Here is a 13,649-nt window from a genome sequence, read left to right on the forward strand (position 1 = left end):
GAGAAGAAGAACAGGAATCTGGGGCGCTTAGCCTCCTACCTGGTCCCCTGGACCCTATGCTGGGTCCTGTTGTACCTGATCCGGAACAGCTACTCCCCTGGTCTCCCTGGTTCCTGTAGTTTCCTGGTCTCTTTGGTGGGAGAGAAGATCTGGAGTCTGGGGTGCCTGGCTCCCGCCGGGACTGGGAGCTCTGCGCAGTCCCCAGGCGATCTGCAGGCTCTGGAACTCAGGCCTGGAAGCTGGCCCGTTTACCTGATGATGCCAGAGGGACAGCCACCCCCCTGCACTCCCAGCCTCCTCTCCTTTCCTGGAATCGTTGGTGGGAGAGAAGACCTGGAGTCTGGGGTGCTTTGCTCCCACCGGGATTGGGAGCTCTGTGCAGTTCCCAGGCGATCTGCAGGCTCCGGAACACAGGCCAGGAAGCTGGCCTGTTTACCTGATGCTCCCGCCGGGATTGGGAGCCCTGTGCAGCTCCCAGGCGATCTGCAGGCTCCGGAACACAGGCCGGGAAGCTGGCCTGTTCACCCGACGCTCCCGCCCGGATTGGGAGCTCTGTGCAGTTCCCAGGCGATCTGCAGGCTCTGGAACACAGGCCGGGAAGCTGGCCTGTTTACCTGATGCTCCCGCCGGGATTGGGAGCTCTGTGCAGTTCCCAGGCGATCTGCAGGCCCCGGAACTCAGGCCGGGAAGCTGGCCTGTTTACCTGAGGATGCCAGAGGGACAGCCACCTCCCTGTACTCCCAGCCTCCTCTCCTTTCCTGGAATCGTTGGTGGGAGAGAAGATCTGGAGTCTGGGGTGCTTTGCTCCCGCCGGGATTGGGAGCTCTGTGCAGTTCCCAGGCGATCTGCAGGCTCTGGAACACAGGCCGGGAAGCTGGCCTGTTTACCTGATGCTCCTGCCGGGATTGGGAGCTCTGTGCAGTTCCCAGGCGATCTGCAGGCTCTGGAACACAGGCCGGGAAGCTGGCCTGCTTACCTGATGCTCCCGCCGGGATTGGGAGCTCCGTGCAGTTCCCAGGCGATCTGCAGGCTCTGGAACACAGGCCAGGAAGCTGGCCTGTTTACCTGATGCTCCCGCCGGGATTGGGAGCTCTGTGCAGTTCCCAGGCGATCTGCAGGCTCTGGAACACAGGCCAGGAAGCTGGCCTGTTTACCTGATGCTCCCGCCGGGATTGGGAGCCCTGTGCAGCTCCCAGGCGATCTGCAGGCTCCGGAACACAGGCCGGGAAGCTGGCCTGTTCACCCGACGCTCCCGCCGGGATTGGGAGCTCTGTGCAGTTCCCAGGCAATCTGCAGGCCCCGGAACTCAGGCCGGGAAGCTGGCCTGTTTACCTGAAGATGCCAGAGGGACAGCCACCTCCCTGTACTCCCAGCCTCCTCTCCTTTCCTGGAATCGTTGGTGGGAGAGAAGATCTGGAGTCTGGGGTGCTTTGCTCCCGCCGGGATTGGGAGCTCTGTGCAGTTCCCAGGCGATCTGCAGGCTCTGGAACACAGGCCGGGAAGCTGGCCTGTTTACCTGATGCTCCTGCCGGGATTGGGAGCTCTGTGCAGTTCCCAGGCGATCCGCAGGCTCTGGAACACAGGCCGGGAAGCTGGCCTGTTTACCTGATGCTCCCGCCGGGATTGGGAGCTCTGTGCAGTTCCCAGGCGATCTGCAGGCTCTGGAACACAGGCCGGGAAGCTGGCCTGTTTACCTGATGCTCCCGCCGGGATTGGGAGCTCTGTGCAGTTCCCAGGCGATCTGCAGGCTCTGGAACTCAGGCCTGGAAGCTGGCCCGTTTACCTGATGATGCCAGAGGGACCCTTCTTGTTTTTTTTAATGGCAGTATGTTTTAAAACTATATTCACTGTATTGTAGACTGGACTAGGAGGCCAGAAATTTTTACTCTTACCTCACTAAACTTTCATCTAAAATTTTTTGGATTCTATATGCAATTGAGATGGGTGTTGTTTTTCTATGCCTGACTTATTAAACTTAGAATAGTGTCCATCTGTACACATTTAGTCAGGATTTCATTATTTTTATTATTTAAATATTATTATAGTTTTAGAAGTCCATTGTCGGTTCTGTGCTTTGGATGAACTGTCTTTCTTGACCATTGCAAATAGTACTACAATGAACATCTGTATATAGATGTCTCTTTGAAATGGTGATTTCATTTCCCTTGGATGTCTACCCAGTGGTGAGGTTGCCTGATCATATAATCATTTAAATGTTATTTTGAGAAATGTTTACATTATTCCACACAATGATTTCTATATTAATTACATCTCTTACCAGCATTGTGTTTATTGCTTTCTGATAACAGCCTTTTTCAGTGCTTTTGGCTTGCATTTTCATTTATAGGAGAATTGCAACATCAAGATAATTATCATTTTATTGTTAGAACCTATGGTTTTGAAGTCCATAACTTTTGACATTTTCAGCATTTTGAGCATTTTTATATGGACAGGGGTTAGAATAAAGTGAATTTAGTATGGAACATGCTTGAAGAAGTCATGTCATTACCAGATAGACAGTTAAAGGGAGCTGACTTTACCTGTTCCCCTGAAGTCAACAATTGCTTAGGGTTGAGCATAAGGCAAGTGCAAAGTTAATTTTGATATTCTAGAATTATCAATGTGATAATTTCATACATTTTGGAAACTGAATTTATTGTGAAAATAATGAAGAAGGGCCTGAATTTTATTAGTGTTTTCTGTGTGATTACAATTGATTGACTTAAGGGGAAAAGCTCATTATTTTAATCATAGAGGAAGGATGATAACCTGTTTTATGCATTTGGAAGTCTGTGATGCAAAGCACTATTTTATCTGATACCCACAGTAAAGTCCCTCTTTCTGAATAAATTTGCACAGAAGAATGAATTCTGACAAGATTAGCACTGACTAGGGCATATACTAATAAATGTTACAGTTGAGAAATGTCATTTGGCTTAGTTTTATTTTTAAAAGATGGTCTAAACCTACTTATGAATAAATTTAATCTAGAAGATGATGGTTCTGAACATTAAGAATTATAAGACTACTATAGTAGAAATAGAATATAAAAAATAAACAGATATATCATACTCATGGCTTAGAAGAATTGTTAAAATCTCCAACATACCCAGAGCAAAATGCGGATTTGAAGCAAAATTCCACTTACATTCTTCATTGAAACAAACAAGATAATTATAAAATATATATCACAAAAATATGTATCACAAAAGATCAATAAAGCAAAGCAATTTTGAGAAAGGCTAAACAGTTGAAATCATCATACTTCCTGATTTTAGTCCATATTGTAAAGCTGCAGTAATCTAAATTGCAAGGTATTGGTATAAATCACATATATACTAGCAAAACAAGCAAAAATAGAGAGCCAGAAAATAAAGCCAAATATGCATAACTAATCAGTGGCATGACACCTAGAGGTCACAGGGGAGAAAGAATAATCTCTTTAATAAATGTTGCTGAGAAATCAGATTGTCATAACCAAAGAATGGAACTAGACCTTTATATGATACTACAAACAAAAATAAACTGAAAATTGATAAGAGGCCCAAATATGTTATGAAACAGAAATTCTGTAAGAGAATATTCCAGAGATTCTATAAAATAGAACTTATTGTACAATACAAAGCAAATACAAACAAATAAAAGGAAATTGGATTTAATTTGTTTTGTGTTTTACTTGCTCACAGTGGACAGAAACTGAAAATCATCATCAGGACAAACTGCAGAAAATGAAATGTAAAGATTAAAACATACTACTGAATGATGGAGAGTCAACAAGGTAACCAGAAGGGCATTTAAAGTCCTTAGCACTGAATATGATGAAAACACAACTTACCACAGCCCATGGGACACAATAGTAGTATTAAGAGGGAAGCAGAAAACTATAGATGCTTACATTTTAAAAAATTAGAAAAAATACAAATAAAAATGATATATCTAAAGGTCATAGGAAAATAGGAAGCCAAGTCCCAAATCATTGGATAGAAAGAAATAAGAAATATCTAGGGAAATGAACAGAGCAGAAATGGAAAGAACAGGACACAAATTTAATGAGATAGTTGATTCTTTGAAAAGACAAATGAAATTGACAAAAGCTTAGCTGAACTAACCAAAAGAAAGAAAATGAAGACTAAAATTGCTACATTAGAGATGAAAAGGGAGACATTCCTACAGATATCCATGAAATTCACAAGACCTTTAGGATATATTTTAGAAAGTAAATACTCAAACAAACTAAAAAATGTGTATGAAATGGATAATTTCCTAGACAAACATGACCCAATGAATCATAATCAAAGAAAATATAAGGAATTTAGGCAGCCATGTAACAATGAGATTGAAGCATTAGTAAGATAGTGTCTCAACAAAGAAAAGCCCAGAATTGGATAAATTCACTGTCAAATTTCAGCAAATTGTTAAAGAAGAGGTAATATTATGTTCCGCAAACTCTGATAAAATAGAAAGGGAAGGAAACCCTCACTGTTGAACATACATGTAAATATTCTCTACAAAATGCTGGCAAAACATATTCATGAAGTGTTTGTTTCCTTAAATGTTGCATGATAAGATTAACTTAGAGCCCCATAGATTTAAGACATTCACAGATTCTTTGTTAGCATTGCCATTATTTTAATGTATGCTATGATGCTTATTAACTCCTAGGATTATAGCATGTTTTTTTAACTAACAGCTGATAGAAATTCACATTCAAGGGCTATTTGAAGTCAGTACTTTATAGAAATTCTGTCTCTGTAACAAGATAGTAGTCAGAGACAGATTTAATTAATGCCTGGATTCTCTCAGTGCCTTCTGGGATAATGTCAGCAAATTTATGGTAAGATTGTGGCTTGTCTGGATGGCTACACTAAATGTCCTAGGAAGACATTTCTAAGCATCAGCAGAGCCTGGAGCAGCAGACACTTATTGAAGATTCTTTTGACCTCTCTCTTTGGGATGGAAAGAAATAGTGAAGTAGTGACTTTGTCAATTGATTTCATTGTTGGGCAAGAAAGGAGGAACATATGTGAAGGATCATGGGGCAGACTAAGACTTGATCCTCTCCAGTATTCAGTACTAGGAACAAGAGCTCAAGGCACAGGATAAGGGGTGTACTGAAGAGAAGAGAATAGCAGCCAATGGGGAGTATTTTAGTCTAGGCCATTTGAGCTCCATTTGATAAGGCCCTGTGTATAATAAAAAATTCCAGAAATCAAAGTTGAGGTAGTTTATTACCATCAAAGGAATTCACAATTCTGAATTTAAAAGAATTCCTCCTGAACCAGTATGGAGATTCCTCAGGAAAATGGGAATCAGTCTACCACAAGACCCAGCAATTCCACTCTCAGGCATATACCCAAAAGATGCCCATTCACACAACAAGGATGTCTGTTCCACTATGTTCATTGCAGCATTATATGTAATAGCTAGATCCTGGAAGCAACCTAGATGTCCCACAACTAAAGAATGGATAGAGAAAATGTGGTACATTTACACAATGGAGTACTACTCAGTGGAAAAAAACCAATGGAATCTTGAAATTTGCAGGCAATGGAAGCCACTAGAGGAAACCATCCTGAATGAGGTAAAACAGACACAAAAGGACAAACATGGTATGTAGTCACTCATATATGGATTTTAGATATGAATCAGGGGAGTGTCAGCCTTCAATCCCAGTGCCAGTGAGTCTGGGAAACAGGGAGGTACCCAAGAGAGATGCATGATGCCCCAGAGAAGTGGAATGAGGCAAGATCTCCTGAGCAGATTGGGAACATGGGGGGAGGGGAGAGGGAACCAGGGAAAAGAGAGGAGGATAAGAGGAGGGGAGAAGAAGGCATGGGGGAATGGGAAGGTTGAGTTGAGGTAAGAATAGAGGAGAGCAGGATGAGAGATACCATAATAGATGGAGTTATTATAGGCTTGAGGAGAGAGCTGAAACTCATGAGATCTCCAGAGATCTACAAGGATAACACCAACTGGCAAACTAAGCAATAGAAGAGAGACTACATTAGTAGCCCCTCCTTGATGATAGGGCTGATGACTACCCTATATGCCATCCTAGAACCTTCATCCAGTGACTGATAGAAGTAGAGCCAGATACCCACAGCTAAACACTGAACTGAACTCCTGGAACCTAGTGAGAGATGGAAGAGTGATGAGCAAAGGGGTCCAGACCATGCTGGTGAAACCCACAAAGACAGTTGACCGGATAAGGGGGAGCTCTTGAATCCCAGACTGATGGCTGAGAGGCCAACAGGGGACTGATCCAGACTCCATGAATGTAGTCTCAGTGAGGAGGGCGCAGGAATCACTGGGGCCTTGGGTAGTAGATTAGTGTTTACCATGGTGTATGAATGATCTTTGGGAGCCCAATCCAAATAGAGGGATGCTCTCTCAGCCTGGACACATGGGGAAGGGCCTAGATCCTGCCCTGGATGAAATGACAGACTTTGGAGACCTCCCCCCCAAGGAGGGCCTCACCCTCCCTGGGGATTGATGTGGGGATTGGGTGGGGGGCTGGGGGGACTGGTGGAGGGACAAGGGAGGAGGGTTGGGAGAGGGAGCTGGGATTGACATGTGAAGCATTCATGTTTCTAATTTAAATAAAATATATATTGAGGAAAAAAAATCCTTCTGCCAGACTGGAGAGGTTTCTCAGTGGTTAAGCACTAGTTGCTTTTACTTAGGAGCCAGGATCAATTCCCAGCACCCAGTGTAGCTTACAACCATTCAGAACTCCTGGTCTGGCATCAGTCACTGTCTTCTGGGCTCTGTGGCACCTGGCACATAACTCAGAGTACACAGACATATATGCACATATACAGTACACAGACAAATATGCAAATTTAAATAAATTATGCAGACATATAGGCAGTCAAAATACTCATACACATAAAATACAATAAAGAAATATAAAAATAAGCAGTAAAGTCCCTGTTCTTCCTTAGAATGATGTTGATTTTTGATTTTTCTTTCCCTATAGTTTTTTCCATAATGATTTTGGGCATAAGATATTATTAGGCCTTCTATCTCTTCTATATTTTTCTTATTTCCCTGTTGGACAGAAGTCTCAAACAATGTACTTCAGCCCACCTTCTCCCACTCCTCACCCTGTTTTACATTTAGTGACGCAACCCCTAGTTGTCTGAATTGTTGACATTGGGGTTCTTCATAAGTTTTAAGTAGAATATTATCTTCTGATGAAAAAGAAGATAGACAAGAGTAGCCTAATGTAATGTTGAGTTTCCTAAGATAGTAACTTGCCTTTGTAATATGAAGAAATCACAAAATCTTTCAAAAAATTGCAGAGAAGGGAATACATCCCAACTCAATCTAATGAGGCCAATATTATGTGATATTAAAAAAGACAAACGTTTCAGGAAAACTGCAAGTTTACATCTCTTATGAAAATTTTCAGCAAAATAGTATAAAAGAGAATGGCCTCATATGGAAAGTATCCCAAAGCATGACCAAGGGGAATTTTTGCTAAGTGAGCAAGGTAAGTTCAACATACAATAATCAAAGTTGTATGCCATGCTTATAAAATAAGAATGATAACACAACAAACCTCCATATATTGAGAAAAAGCATTTTTGAAAACTTAAAATTCATGCATGATAAAAGCAACTTTAAAAACTAGTTGTAGGAGTTTAATATCACACTAAATGGTGAGATCCTGACAAGTTTTTCTTGTAGTTAGGAAGAAAGTAATGATGTTGCTTCTCGCAGTTCTATCAAAGGGAAACAATAGGCATTAAACCTAAGCAGATCAAAGCCATCAACTTTGGAAAATGAAGACCTAAACATCATGCTACCTATAGAAAATTACACACACACACACACACACACACACACACACACACACACACACTTAACAAAAACAAAACGAATCAATACTCACCTTCACGTTTTACTGTGGTCAGTGAAGTAAGTGTTTGCGTCAAAGGAGATTTGGGTAATTCACCATCAGTTGTTCCTAGTTTGATAAGATAGATGATATTATTAAACTAACAACTCATCTCATCTGCCAAGGAATGAAAAGTCAAGTTTAGAAATGATCTGCAATCAATCTACAGATGTACTTATTAACCCCTTTGTTTTACTGTTTTCCAACTCCTTCTAGCTAAACAGGAATGCAAATATTGAATTATTGAATTACTGATTTAAACACACACACACACTTAGTATGAGTGATCCAAACAACATGCTTTTATTGCAGATTATTAACTGGATATCATTAAACATGCAAAAAAGTATTACAAACTAAATTTTAGTGATTTAAAAATCATTTTATTGTTCCTGTGGTGGATAAAGATTCAGTCAAATCGAATCATGAAGTATAACTTTTATATCAGAATTATATTTAATTTCCTCAGCTTAGTCATTCATGGTAACAAATACTTTGTTGAAAACAGACATTGAGAAACTTGAAAACTTCTGAAATTACTCTGCTCATTCATTAGATGGTCTTTGAGTTCCTGCTATGTAAACTTCAGAGACCCAAATAGTTCTATCTCGAACTAATACAAAGCAAGATTGTAATGCAATTCCAAATAAACGTGGGGCTTGTTCCTGAATACTAAAAAGCTTTGGAAAGGATATTGAGAAGAAGCAAATGTTACTGAAGAGTAACTTTCAAAAACATGAGCTGTGTCGACTGCATAAGACACAGCACTGTCCCTTTCTGATCTTCATGCCCTTGTAGCTCTCTATTTAGAATATGTATTAATGCCAGAAATTATTCTTGAAATTACTTAGAGCAAAAATTTGCCGAAAGTTGGGTATTGCCCACAAAGTCTTGGAGGAAGCTCTATTCAAACAAGTCTAATACCTCACAGGGCATCTGTGTGTATGTGTGAGTGTGTGTACGTGTGTGTACAAATGTGCTTGTGGTGAGAACAGTGACACTTTTGGAGTGTTACTAATTTATCAGTAATCACTTTCATATGTGTGTAGAGCTCTACATATGGTATGGTGAATTTCTCTATATGTGTTGAATATATTAAAATTCTGAAGAAAAAAATGTACACCATTATTATGAGGAAGTACTGGTAACTTATGGCAACAGTGATTTGTGTTAATTTAAAGTTCATAAACAATTCAACAGTTTCGGATAATTGTTCAGAGAAACAGACTGAACTTTACATAAACATAAGAGGATACTGCACACATTTACAACATTTTCCACAGAGTGTTCATTTTCAACTAAAACTTATAGATAAGAAGATAACAGAGAAAAGAAAGGTGAGGCACACAATCCTATTGTAGTTCCACCTAATCATAAAGGAAGTTTATGAGGTTAGATTTTAAAAATATATTCTTTGCAGTTTTATGTATTCATTTCCTACATGGGAGCCTTTACTGTGGGAGGGAGCACTGTGTTGGATTTAAGAAAGGAAGAATGAGGACTCTCTCTCTCGGTGTGTGTGTGTGAAATATTTTGGTCTATGTCATGGCTGTTTTTTGGGGGGGCGCTGTCAGCATTTAAACATACCTGATGTATAAGCTGTTCACATGCCTGACCCACTAATTAGAATATTAAGAATTAAGGCAGATTCTCCCCACCCCTGTTCATTACTGTGTGTAATCATCGCCCTAAGGAGGATGAGCTTAGTCAAGGCACACACTCTAACTCCCCTTCAAAGAGAATGGTATTAGACAGACTAGGCCAAAGCGTTCATGTCTTCCTTCTCTAGTGCTCTTCCTCCATGGGTTAGCACCTCAGCCCACTCTTCTCCTGGTCACTTCCTCAGCTCTGCTTCCTCCACACCAGACTGTTACTCCAGAGCGGGTGAGCCACCTTTCCCACTGTATAGCCTCTGTAGCAGACATTGTTGCTTTGTCTCATTAGCAGCCCCAGAATGAATTTACCCCACCCCACCCCATCCTTGTTTCACTGCTGTATTCATGGCTACTAGATTATAACAAAACCAGCAGAGACAGCTGATCTGAACAGGGGAGAGCTCTTGGACCCCAGACCGACAGCGGGGAGGCTAACATGGGACTGATCTGGACCCCCCCAAATGTGAGTGTCAGTGAGAAGGCCTGGACAACCTATGAGGCCTTGAGCAGTGGATCAGTGTCTATCCCTGGAATACAAACAGTCATTGTGTGCCCATAGCACAAAGAAGGATGCTCTCTCAGCCTGGACTCTTAGGGGGGTGCCTGGACCCTACCCGGAGTGAAATGACAGACTCTAGATATTCCCTATGTGGAAGGAATTGGCAATAGGGTAGGAGGCTGGGAAGGGAGGGGAGTGCGGGAGGAGGGCAGGGAGAGGGAACTGGGATTGATGTGTAAAACAAGCTATTTAAAATTAAAATAAAAAATGATAAAAATAAAAAAGTACTCCCAATTGATACTAAGTGATTCTAAAATCATAACGATTTGGAGAGTAGGTTTGATAATGGCATTGTAGCTTTGCAATAAACTGTCTCAAAATTTGAGACATACTTTTAGTGTGGTTTCCACAATACTTTAAATATCACATAAATGGAGTAAGAAGAAATTAAGGACATGAATGAGGAAAGTTGAAAAATGTGATAAACTCTGGAAAAACTGTTTTAGGGAGGTGGATATAGGAAGAATAATTAAAACATCCCTTGCTTTACATTACATTTGAATAGTTTTGTAATACAAATTAGTAAGAGGCAAAAGTTATATGATTTATTACCATTTTACATTTAAAAGTAAGTAATTTAAATTCACAAGGAGACATTTTGAGAACACACACCAGGGTGTAATATTTATTATGTGGCTAACACAAATTATCAGCAATATATATGAAAAGAAGTTTGAAGAAATATATGTGTACATTTGTGTGTACTATGTCAAGTTTAAGCGTGACGCACCCTTGTTTCCTGCCCAACTACAGGACATACCCGACATACCCATTGCAAACAAACAAACAAACAAACAAACAAACAAAAAACCACACAAAACAACATAAAATGTCATCTTTCTCTGCTTAAATATAAACAGGTTTGAAATAACTTCCTAACTCAGCAAAATAAAGTGGTGCATTTTTGTTTCACAAATTAAAATCTGCCGAAATTCTTTTATTGAAACTCTGATTCTATGTTTCATGTAACGAAACATTGTTTCAGGGTTTCTGTTATTACTAGGCTAGTATTTGTTAGCATTGAATCTTATAGGGTCTGGATCTAACATCAACACCCACATTCTCTGTCTTGCCTCTTGTATAAATATCACTGATTACAAACATAATATGCTCTTGCCAACTTAGAGCCAAATCCATAATTTGAAAGTCAGTTGAAGCTTAGAGAAGAGAACAGACGGCCAAACTTTGTAAAAATCCTATTGGAAACCTGGGAGAACAGAGATGAGACAATTGCTTTGTTTGGAGCTTCTCTTTGGTAGAAATAAGATTCTCCAGTATACTGGGACTAAAATCCCCCATGTTGCCCCTGTTGTGTATGCTTTCTCCTGATTTGGTCAAGGAGTTTTTAAGGACTGCTTTCTTTTCATTGTAAAATCAAACATGGTAGAAGTAGATTTGGCTCATGATATCCTTTGTCTGTTAAGTTACCATGATATTGAAGTCCATGTTGTTGATGTAATATGTGTGCAAGCCTGAGCTTAGAGTAAAAATTAAGGAAGGTATACAGAGCTGAGAAATACAGTGGTAGGATTTCAGCCATCCATTCATTTCAAATATTCAGTTTTCTGGCAATTAACTAGCAAGTTTATTTTTTCTTCTTTTGAATACTGAGCCTTAATGAGATAACCTTATTTGTTAATTTTTTCTGTTACAAGATAAACAATGCAGCAACCATTGGCTTGAAAATCTTTTAGTTTTTAATTGAGTGACTATAATGGCTTTTCTCACCCCTGCCTCCTCCGCAGCCCTGTTTTCATTTCTTTTTGAGACAGGGTCTCTCTGTATACACCTGGCTGTCCTGGAATTTAATATGCAGAATAGATTGGCCTCAAACCCATAGGGATCTCCCTGCCTCTGCCTCCCAAGTGACAGGATTAAAGGCAAGTGCCACCAGTCCTAGGAACATTTCAAATCTTTAAAGATGGTTTGTATGGTGGTTTGAATAGGTATGGCTCCCATGGACTCTTGTGTTTGAATATTTGGTCTATAGAGGGTGGCATTTTTAGGAGGTGTGGCCTTGTTGGAAGAAATATGGCAAAGTGATGGTGGGCTTTAAAGTCTCATATATTCTTTTCTTAAACTATACCCAGTGTGATTCAGTCTCTTCCTGCTGCCTGTGGATCAAGATGTAAAACTCTCAGCTCCTTCTCCAGCACCATGTCTGCCTGCATGCTGCCATACTTCTCGCCATGATGATAATGGACTAAACCTCTGAACTGTAAGTCAGTCTCAATTAAATGTTTTCCTTTATAAGAGTTGCTGTGTCTCTTCACAGCAATAGAAACCTTAACTAAGACAGCTAAATACTCTCTTTTAATACTTAGCCAAAATTCTTGGCAAAGTTGTTGCTCCATCCAGTAAAAAATGTGATAAAACTGTTAAAAAATCTTCAAACTAAATCTATTATTAGCACATATGACCAACAAAATCTGTCAGTTTGTACAGCTTCCAATTGTTGGCTGTGCTATGTGAGTGGAAAACTGAGATATTTACAAACATATTTTTATGACTTAGGTATGTTAATTGTTTTCTTCTCTAAAAATAAACTTTGTTTATGTAACAGTCACAATAGAACCTTCCCCAAACAAGAAGTGATCTAAAGAAATTTCGTTAAGGAAGCTCAGCAAAGGCCTCCAAATTATAGGGAATTTATACATAGTGAAGCATTCCTTAGTTTTTTAGCAATTATTTCCATGTAGTACATTGCATGGGATCTACTAATTTCGTTTTTAAGAGGGAAACTACATTTTCATAGGAAAGTCCTACCTTTAGGAGGTGTTCCGGCTGTTGTTTTGTTAACCAGATTTGTTCCTGACACAATGGCTGATGTTGTGACAGATGATTTTGTTGAAGAAGTTTCTGGCAGTGATGGAGTAACTTTACTTTGAACATCTGAAAAAGACATGTTTAAGTAATTTTATTAATATTTATTTTTCAATCAGCAGGCTAATTAGTAAGCTAACACAATTGAGTATGAATGTGCTCTATGATCTATCTGTCATGTCTCTCCCTCTGTCATTTATGTATCTATCACATATATATGTGGTGTTTATTGTGATTTGATGTATATGATATCATTTATATTCTGTTAACCCACTTAGTAGAGAATAAATTCGGGACCAATTTCTGGGTTGTAATCAGTTGATCAAAGCTGAAATCTTGTCCCCAGATCCATCTGCTTCTCACATGGTGTGAATTCTTCTAGATGAGGGGTAGAGTAGTCTGTATGTCTAGAGCTACATAATAGCTTAGATGACAAATGACAGATGCATGATGTTACATTTGAAACTCTGTACTATTTTTACTATAACTAATTCCACCATAGACTATAGCTAAATGTGTATTCTCTGGCAGTGGATATTTTGTTCATAGCACCCTAAAGTCATTCATTACTAAAAATGCCAATATTTGTATATACATCCTTGGTATTCTTTTCTTTTTTTCTCTTATATAAAATATTTTTTATTATATGCTCTATATATGTGAAGTATAAATTAATGTGATATATAATTTATTATTTGTCATTTATGTA

At 39.7% G+C, this 13,649-nt stretch overlaps 1 protein-coding gene across 4 annotated transcripts in view; it reads right to left on the reverse strand.

Moving 5' to 3' along the window:
• The window catches only part of Emcn (endomucin), a 93,069-nt gene that overhangs the window by 51,127 nt on the left and 28,293 nt on the right, over nt 1–13,649 (reverse strand). For all 4 annotated transcript variants that reach the window (XM_013121900.3, XM_013121899.3, XM_013121898.3 and 1 more), the window contains exons 2-3: nt 12,884–13,009; nt 7,898–7,972 (exon numbers count right to left, since the gene is read on the reverse strand). In XM_013121900.3, coding sequence (XP_012977354.1) covers nt 7,898–7,972; nt 12,884–13,009 — 201 coding nt within the window. The remainder of the gene's footprint in view (nt 1–7,897; nt 7,973–12,883; nt 13,010–13,649) is intronic.

This window comes from Mesocricetus auratus, unplaced genomic scaffold (genome assembly GCF_017639785.1).
Source record: "Mesocricetus auratus isolate SY011 unplaced genomic scaffold, BCM_Maur_2.0 Super-Scaffold_100009, whole genome shotgun sequence".
Lineage (NCBI taxonomy): Eukaryota > Metazoa > Chordata > Mammalia > Rodentia > Cricetidae > Mesocricetus > Mesocricetus auratus.